The sequence below is a fragment of the Sminthopsis crassicaudata genome, chromosome 2 (assembly GCF_048593235.1).
Source record: "Sminthopsis crassicaudata isolate SCR6 chromosome 2, ASM4859323v1, whole genome shotgun sequence".
Taxonomy (NCBI): domain Eukaryota; kingdom Metazoa; phylum Chordata; class Mammalia; order Dasyuromorphia; family Dasyuridae; genus Sminthopsis; species Sminthopsis crassicaudata.
Genome location: NC_133618.1, coordinates 599,593,469 through 599,602,414, shown reverse-complemented (window position 1 = coordinate 599,602,414; position 8,946 = coordinate 599,593,469). Strand labels below are relative to the sequence as shown.

The 8,946-nt window shown below is 35.3% G+C and overlaps 1 protein-coding gene across 5 annotated transcripts in view; it reads right to left on the bottom strand.

Annotated features, from left to right (window-relative positions):
- Positions 1-1,035: 1,035 nt before the first annotated feature.
- TACC2 (transforming acidic coiled-coil containing protein 2) overlaps positions 1,036-8,946 on the bottom strand; it is a 306,311-nt gene continuing 298,400 nt past the window's right edge. For all 5 annotated transcript variants that reach the window (XM_074295773.1, XM_074295774.1, XM_074295775.1 and 2 more), the window contains 3 exons: positions 8,043-8,149; positions 4,567-4,687; positions 1,036-1,595 (listed from right to left, as the gene is read on the bottom strand). In XM_074295773.1, the coding sequence (XP_074151874.1) occupies positions 1,530-1,595; positions 4,567-4,687; positions 8,043-8,149 (294 nt within the window). In that variant the 3' untranslated portion in view covers positions 1,036-1,529. The remainder of the gene's footprint in view (positions 1,596-4,566; positions 4,688-8,042; positions 8,150-8,946) is intronic.

Sequence of the window (8,946 nt, the reverse complement as noted above, 5' to 3'; positions counted from 1 at the left end):
TCAATGTTAAATTAAGCAAACCAAAAATGTTTTAATATTGTTAAAAATAATTAAACTCATTAATGAAATCAACATTAAAAGTACAAAAAATGTTTTAGCACTGCAAAAATCAAAAATTTAATTCATTAAGTTAAAATCTATGCTAAAAATGACCGAAAGTACTTTAGGATTATTAATAATCATGAATAGATATTGATGAGCTGTGATCCACTTTATTAGAGGGATTACCCACATTATTGAGATCACAGACTAATTTGAATTTAAGTAATAATACTGATAATAACTGACATTCAAAGAGGGCCTTAAAGTTTGCAAAGCCTTTTATAATATATCTAGGAGTGATACAGTAGATAAAGTGCTAAACCTGGAGTCAGGTAGACCTGAGTTCAAATGTGAGCCCAGACACTTACTAGTTATATAATCCTGGGTAAGTCATTTAACTATTTGCCTCAGTCTCCTCATCTGTAAATTGAGGATAATAATAGCACCTACTTCTTAGGATTATTGTGAGGATACAATGAGATAATGTTTGTAAAGCACTTAGTGCAATGTCTGGCACAAAGTAGGCACTGTATAAATGTTAGTTATTATTATTACTACAATGTTTATTAAGGAAATTGTTTAGAGGAAGAGCAGTCTTTTTTTCTTTTTTAAATAAATAAAAGAGAAATTAGATTTTAAAAACCAAAAAAAATTTTTTATCAAGATCTAAACCATTTTGATTAATTCAGGAATTCAGCATTTCCCAGGAGCTTCACGTTATAACGTATATAACAATGTACATGAGAACTTCTCCTATCTCCCAAGGGATACCTCCTAAGCTACAGATAGACAAATGAATACTAAAGCAAAGGGAAAAAACTCTAATCCTTACATCCTAAGAAGCCTGAAAGAACTTTTGAAATCTAGTCTACTCTTCTTCCTTTAAAAAAGAGCAATCTACCTCTTTTCTACCACATTTTTTTCAGGATAGCAAAAGGAAGAAGGGGCTTGGAAGAAGATGTCTTCATAGAGGATAAAACATAGCCACACTTGTTTCGAAGTTTCAAAGAAAAAAATTTATTTACAATAGAGAATTTTATTTGAAACATGCATTTTTCTTTTTCTTTTCTTTTTTTTAAACAAATCAGCAAATGCGGATCAAGTTTACACTCCTTAAGGCAAGAGTCCCCATGCAAAGTTATACGTGTTCATATTAAATCCAAAAGACACCCAACATGGGAACTCATGTACAAAGGGATAAGCTAGGATCAGCAATTTGTCATTTATTAGAGAATTTGACAATCTCCCTGATACAGGAACTCTGAGATCAACTTGCTATGAATTATACTATGAAAATGCAAACAATAGCAAGAACTTCTGATAGTCTTCTGAGAACTGCATACAATTAAATCAACCTTATTTAGAAAGAAAATACAGTAGTGCATACGAAAAAGTGAAAATATAACCTGTCCACATAAAGGTATGGACATCAGTGTGCCAATGGTCATATTGCACTCAATAGTGTAGTCCAAAAATTTGGTTCAAAGTTAGCTTTTTCCCATTTTGGCAATCAGTTCATCACAAATCTTGGTAAGTTCTTCTATTTCTTTATTCTGAAAGTAAGGAAAGAGACTATTAATATTAGTAAAATATTCCTCATCCACTATACTCTGCTGATCCCTAGAATTACTTGTCTGATATATATATATATGTGTGTGTGTGTGTGTGTGTGTGTGTGTGTGTGTATGTATTTGTATATATATGTATATATATATATATTTGTATATATATATGTGTGTATATATATGTATATGTATATGTGTAAGTGTGTGTGTGTATCTGAAAATGGAATACAAGGAAGGAGTTAATTCATGCTGGCAAGCATTTCTGAGAAGTATCAGAAAATAAAGCAGTAAGAGATTCCATGTAGACTGCTGTTTAACACTATTTCTGCTGGATCCAGACATAAGAAAATGCAACAAATTATGATTGCTGAATTGAGATTCTAAACTACGTTGTAGATAATATGATTGTAGAAGGAAACCACAATGGCATTTGGACCTTTCTAAGTCCTTAGTTTGTTAGTTTTTTTTTTTCTAAGCAAAAGTATACACTAATTACTGACAGAATCTTCAACAGCCCTCCAGAATAATCCTATGTTTTCATGAACTAAAAAATATGAAAAACTTCCTTTTATTTCTATATTGAAAGGGGGAAAAAACCCCAACTCTGGCTTAGCTTTCCAGACAACATTATAAATTAAAAATCAGTTGTCATCCAAAGGTCAATTAAATGCAAATCTTCCCACAAACAATTTGTCTAAGTAACTGGATTATAATCGAGCTCAGTGGGAGGCACCCAGTTCAACCATAAGGGACAACTCTGATTATTTGGAAACATTTCTGGACAGATGTGCCTTGCACCAGAGGGATTACTCATATTAATCTGCATTAATATTTGGCCATGTCACTTTAATAAATCACATATATTATCTATCTCAACATCTTTAGAAGATATCAGAGATTCTCTTTTTCCTTACTCCCTCTACTTCCTAAATAAAAAGGAATCATTCTACATATTCCCAAGTATTTGATTAACCAGATAAAGTTGAATAAGACCTCAGGAGACATCTTGCTGTTAAAACCTAACCATTCTGGAGCCTCTCCTCTTATATTCCAGTGGCTCATGTTAGCATGGAGTTGATGATGGACTGAATTCAGAGGGCATATAATGAGAAAGTTGGCCAAAAGGTGCTTTTTTTCTCCCACAGAAATTCCATCTTCTCTGTCTGGAAGACTAATTACTGAAGTATGGATGAGTTATGATCTACACTCGCTGAAAGCAGCAGCTAGGTAGTGGAGGGTTTAAAGCACTGAGCCTGCAGTCCGAAAGATCAAAGTTCAAATTCACCCTCAGACAATTACTAGATATGTGATCCTGTCCAAATCACTTAGTCCCTGTCTACCCTAGTCTCATCAACTATATATCAACTGTAAAATTGGGATACAATAGCATCTCCTTTGCAGAACTGTTGTAAAGATCAAGTGAGATATTTGTAAAGCACTCAGCACAGTGCCTGTACATAGTAGGCACTTAATACATGCTTCTTCTTTTCTCTTTTTCATCAACAATATTACAGATCTTAGAACCAGTTTAAAAAGGTAGGCTATAAGGCACAAGATGGAAGAGAAGCATCTGCTTTCACCTGATAGTTATTTTTTTTAATCATCTCTGCCTAGAAGTGGCCCTAGAAACAGTTGGACTTTTTTGGTTAGACATCAAAAGAAAGAACATTTTAGAATAATTATATCAACATTAAGTAGTCATTCAATAGATGTCTACCAGTATTTAAATAATAAACCTTAGACTTTCCTATTCAACAGGCTAAACTCTTTGTGATTAAGGAGTACATTATTCCTCCACATTATCTTGGAGAGACAAATAAAATGTAAATCTTCTTAAAATTAGATTTATTCAACAAACATTTATTGAGTACTTACTATAAACAAGGCATCTTGACTATTGATACACTACTGGGTCATACTGAAGTTCTTTATGGAAATGGAAGACAATTATGTATTTCTCCAAAGCATGTTTCTATTTTAGGATGCTGTCTATATGGGCCCTGTAACATGCTCTGGAGATAGTGACTTTAAATGTGCCCATCACGTTTTTCTTTCTTTATAAAAACTGATAAGTAAAATATGAAAAAACTAGTTTCAATTTTGTGGTTGTTTGAATATATAAAAGGAACAACTTACTATAAAGTAATAGGTTAAAATTATATAGTGGAATTAAGTATCATGAAAGAATGATAGATTTTTTCCCACACTGTCTTCAAGCACAGAATTCAGATTAATGGCCACCCAGAGAAGCAGGCCCACTCTCTCTAAGGCCAGCTGGACAAATAAAGGCTTCTGGGAAATTTCCTTGGGTGTCCCCACACTGGAAAAGTATATCATGATATAATGGAATTCTGGATTGAGAATACGAAGAACTAAGTTCATGTCTGTATGGCATTAGCAAAGTCATTTAATTTAATTGGGCCTGTTTCTTCATGTGTAAAACGAGAGCCTTAGAGTGGACCAGAGGTCTTAACTCTTTTTGTGCCATGGACCCTTTTGTCTGTCTGGCGAAGCTGATGGACCCTGTCAGAAAACAGCTTTTAAGTAACTAGAGAAAATGCTAAACCTCAGCTACAAGTTAGCTTTAAAAAGAGGAAGATGTAATTTTTTTCTCATTATATTCAGAGATAATCTGAAATCTATCCATGGATCCCAGATTAAGAACTTCTATATGACATAATTTGGTAAGATCATAGCAGGCAGCTAGATGGCACAATGGGATAGAATGCCAGGCCTGGAGTCTAAAAGATCTGATGTCAAGTATGAATTTAGATACTTACTAGTTGTGTGACCCTGGGCAAGTCACTTAACTCTGTGTGCCTCAGTTTCCTCATCTGTACAATGAGCTGGAGAAGGAAATGGCAAACCCTTCCAGCCGAAGGAGGCTGTCACATTCTCTCTTATTGACTGACATGCTGGCTTTACTTTGGGAAGACAATGAAGTTACTTAGTAAATTACCTTTTGTTCCAGTGTTCTTTCTAGAGCATCTACTTTCAGCTGCTCTTTCCGAAGGCTGGCCTGATAGGCTGCTTGTTCCTGCTGAGCTTTTCCTCGGACTTGGGCAATCTCAGCGTTAGCTCTGGAGAAACATATCACGCACAGATGAATATTTTGCTTTAAAGAAACTGTAATGTTCTATTTGCCTCTCTATTATTCTATAATTCAGTTCAATCCTATATTATATTATTTTATTATATGATATCACCAAGAGGCTGCAGAGTATAGTGAATTAAGAGGAATTAAGAGCTTGAATTCAAGAAGTAATGGCTGTGTGACCCTGGGTAAGCCAATAAACCTGTAATGCTATAATCATATAAAATAAAGGCTTCTGGGAAATTTCCTGGGGTGTCCCCACACTGGAAAAGTACATCATGATATAAAGGAATTCTGGATTGAGATTCTGAAGAACTAGGTTCAGTATCGGTGTGGTATTGGCAAAGTCATGTAGTTTAATTGGACCTGTTTCTTCAACTGTAAAGTGAGAGTGTGAAACTAGGCCACAGCCTCTTTCTGTTCCACGGACCCTTCTGTCTATTTGGTGAAGCCGATGGAGCCTGCTCAGAATACAGCTTTTAAGTAACTAAAGAAAACGTTAAACTTCAGTTACAAGCTAGTAAAAAGAAAGATGCAAACTCATAAGGATCTTCTGTACTAACTAAATTGCAGAGAACGACTATTAAAGAATTCTAGCCACCTCCTAACAAAGTCCCTCTGTTAAGAGATAAGTAGAATTCTTCAATAGTTGTTCTCTGCTCTGTTGATCAACTTTTTATTTATTTGCATTTTTTCATTTCATTTTTATTTTTAGTTCCACATTCTCTTCCTATTTCCATCCCTCTCTTTCTCATTAAGAAGGCAAGAAATAGGATAGCCATTATTATATATATAGTTGACCAAAGTTTTTAATTCTTTCCAAATTGTTCATTTAAAAATTTTTATTTTCATTGTGTAAATTGTCTCTTGCTTCTTCTGCTCACTTCGTTCTGTATCAGTTCATAGTAACCTCCCTAGGTTTCTCTGAAAACATCCAGCAAGGAGACTTTAGATGGAGTGACTGTCTGGTCCTAAACAGATTCTTGTTCATACATCATAATAGAAGGAAAGACATCAAGGGACAAAATGACACTGAGACCATCTCCATATTCCAAAAGTCTATAATGCACATCTTTTCTGAATATTTTGCCTTTAAAAAGGGATAATTTCTTGAGTTATTTTTAAGTATATTTGAAGTCTGGGAAGATCTCCACTCTCCTTCTGGTATTTTCTTATAATTCTAAAAGCTTCATGGACTTGTCTCTCATAATATGCCCTGACAACTACAAAGTAACATTTCTTTTCCTAATGCCAATCATCATCATTGCAAATAATGTTCCTAAATCACATGGCTTTCAAAAATCCTATAAATTTTTGAGAGACAACCTGAGTTACTGAGTTAAGTTGATTTTTGTTCAGTAGGAAAATCACTTTCTTTTCAGAACCAAGTATATATTAGTTGGTTTTCTGGGTGGTTATTTCCTTTCTCATCTCCCAAATCAAATACAGGGACCAGACAGATTAATATTACAAACTAAGAACGGTGTGTGTGGAAGGTTTAAACTTCATAGAGTAAGATAAATATTTCCATGGATTTTCTTTTAATATATTTTGCTAATTTGCTCCATCTAAGAAAATGTTTACATATGCATCCAATAATTTATTCAGCCTAGGAAGTTATGTTTACCCACATTTATGCATATGTATGTGGAGTTTATTTCTGCCCATGCAGGGATCTGAATGCTATCCTGCTGCCTTCATTAGTCATGTTGATTTATTGTTGTTGGATTTCCACAAGAAAATTAAATGACCAGTTTTTATCTTTAAAATAAAAAAGCAAAAACCACTTTGACAGAATGTTTTATTAAATTTATGTAGATAAGTTGGCAAATCTATACTATAAAGGATTTCGATATTTTTTATAAAAATTCAAAAGTCAATTATTTTTTATTTACCACTTACTTTTGATAGGCACTGTACAAAAAAATCATCTCCCTTCTCAAGACAATCACAGTGTAATGATGGAGACAATATACAAACTATATATATATATATATATATATATATATATGTATATGATAAATTGGAAAGAATCTCAGAGGAAAGGTTTAAAGATTAACATGAAGAAAGTCAGAATTTGTGACTTTGGCTCAGATTTGCAGGAAACGAGGGAAGCTCAGAGGTAGAGATAAAAAGGGAGAATGTTTTAGGTCTGAGAAATAGATCATGAAAATACTGAGATTCAGGACTTGGAACTTCTTGTGGGACAGCAGCAAGGAAGCCAGTATCACAAAGAAGAAGCGATAAGCGGAATGGAAAGGTTGTAAAGGGCTTTGAAAGCCAAACAGAGAATTTATATTTGATTTATATTTCAGTGATAGGGAGTCACTGAAGATGATTAAATTGGAAAATTAGATGGTCAGACCTATGTTTTAGGAAGATCTATATGACAGCTAAATGGAAGAGATTGAAGTGGGAAGACTTGAAACAGGGAGACCCACCAGGTGAGGAGAATCTGTGCACCAGGCTGGTGATAGTGTCAGGGAGAGAAAGGGGCATACTCAAGAGACAGTTCTTAAAGAAGGCACATATATTTGTGACTCAGTTACCTTCATTGAAACTGGTTTTGCTAAAATCCACAATTGCATTAGGTTTAACAAATATCACATCTATGATCTCAATATAAAAATAACCATATTGGGTCAGATATGGTCCATGCAGATCAACTATGTCATAAAGGGAGTCAAAACCTTTCTTTCCTCTCCTCAGTTAATTGTTTACTTTACATGACTGTGTATAAGTGCTTTTAAAAATATTTACATTATATATTTTAATAGGACAATAGTACTACATTTATCCAGCCATTTTCTGGTGATTGGATATATAGTTTGTTTACAATTTCTCATTATTAAAACTAAAGGAGAGAGAGAGGGAACAAGAGAGAGATACAAAGAGAAATAGAGGAAAATTCAGAGAGAGAGACAGAGAAAGAGAGAGAAAGAGGGAGAGAGACAGAGACAGAGAGAGAGAGAAACAGAGAGAGAGACAGAGAGAGAGAGAGAGGAGAGACAGAGAAAGACAGAGAGAGAGAGACAGAGAGACAGAGACAGACAAAGAGACACAGAGAGAGACACAGAGAGACAGAGAGACACAGAGAGACACACACAGAGAGACAGAGACAGACAGAGACAGACAGAGAAAGACAGAGAGAGAGAGAGAGAGAGAGACAGAGACAGAGACAGAGACAGAGACAGAGACAGAGAGACAGAGAAAGACACACAGAGAGAGAGACAGACAGAAATGGTTCAAGAGAACAAACAACAGGACCTGGCCACTGACTGGATATAGGGAGGTTGAGAGAGAGTGAAAAATGAAGGATAACATGCTGAAAAGAAATTTACCTGTCCAGTTTTTCCTCTGCATGTACTTTAAGTGCCTGGTACCTCTGTTCCTCTTTTTTCACACGGGACAGATACTCCTGTGCACATTTCTTTAGCACTTCTTCATTCTAACATAAGGAAGGAAAATAACATCAGATCCCAGAGGCAGAAAGAGCTCCACTAGCATGAAGAGTAACTTGAAGACCTCACTCTCCCAGCAGAAACAAAACCACTTGACTCCACAGTTCCGTGGCTAATTTTAACCCACATTTGACTGTTTTTTCAAAATTATTTCCCTAAAGCAACTAGTAACTCATTATTTTTCCCAACACGATCATTTCTAACACTTTTCACTTTAATCTTTTCTGCACACAGTCCCCAATAGCCAGTTCAGAACTAGATGTACATAGCTAAAGATAGCAAATGTTTTAAGTACATTGTCTCATTGGAGTCTCATGCAGTCCTGTGAGAAAGTTACTATCAGTATTTGTATCCCTTATTTCATGGGAGAGAAACTGAGGCTCACCCACAACTAGTGGGTGTTGGGGACAGAATTCAAACCAAGACTTCTCCTGACTGAAGAGGAGCATCAGCTCAGGACACAAAAGGCAGTGTGGCAGAGTGGACAGAGTTGCACTTAAAGTCAGAAGACCTGGTTTTGATTCTCGCCTCAGATGCGTAACAACCACACACAGTCTTAGGAGATTTATTGAACCCCTCTGTATCCTTGATGTCAAACGAAAGGTCTCTAAATCGATGAACCTATATTCTGTGAGCATATTCTTTTTTTTTCCACTTATATTATGATCATGACACTGGTTCTATTTGCTGTTTTTCCACAATTGGGGTTAAGTGACTTGCCCAGGGTCACACAGCTAGGATGTGTTAAGTGTCTGAGATCACATTTGAACTCAGGTCCTCCTGA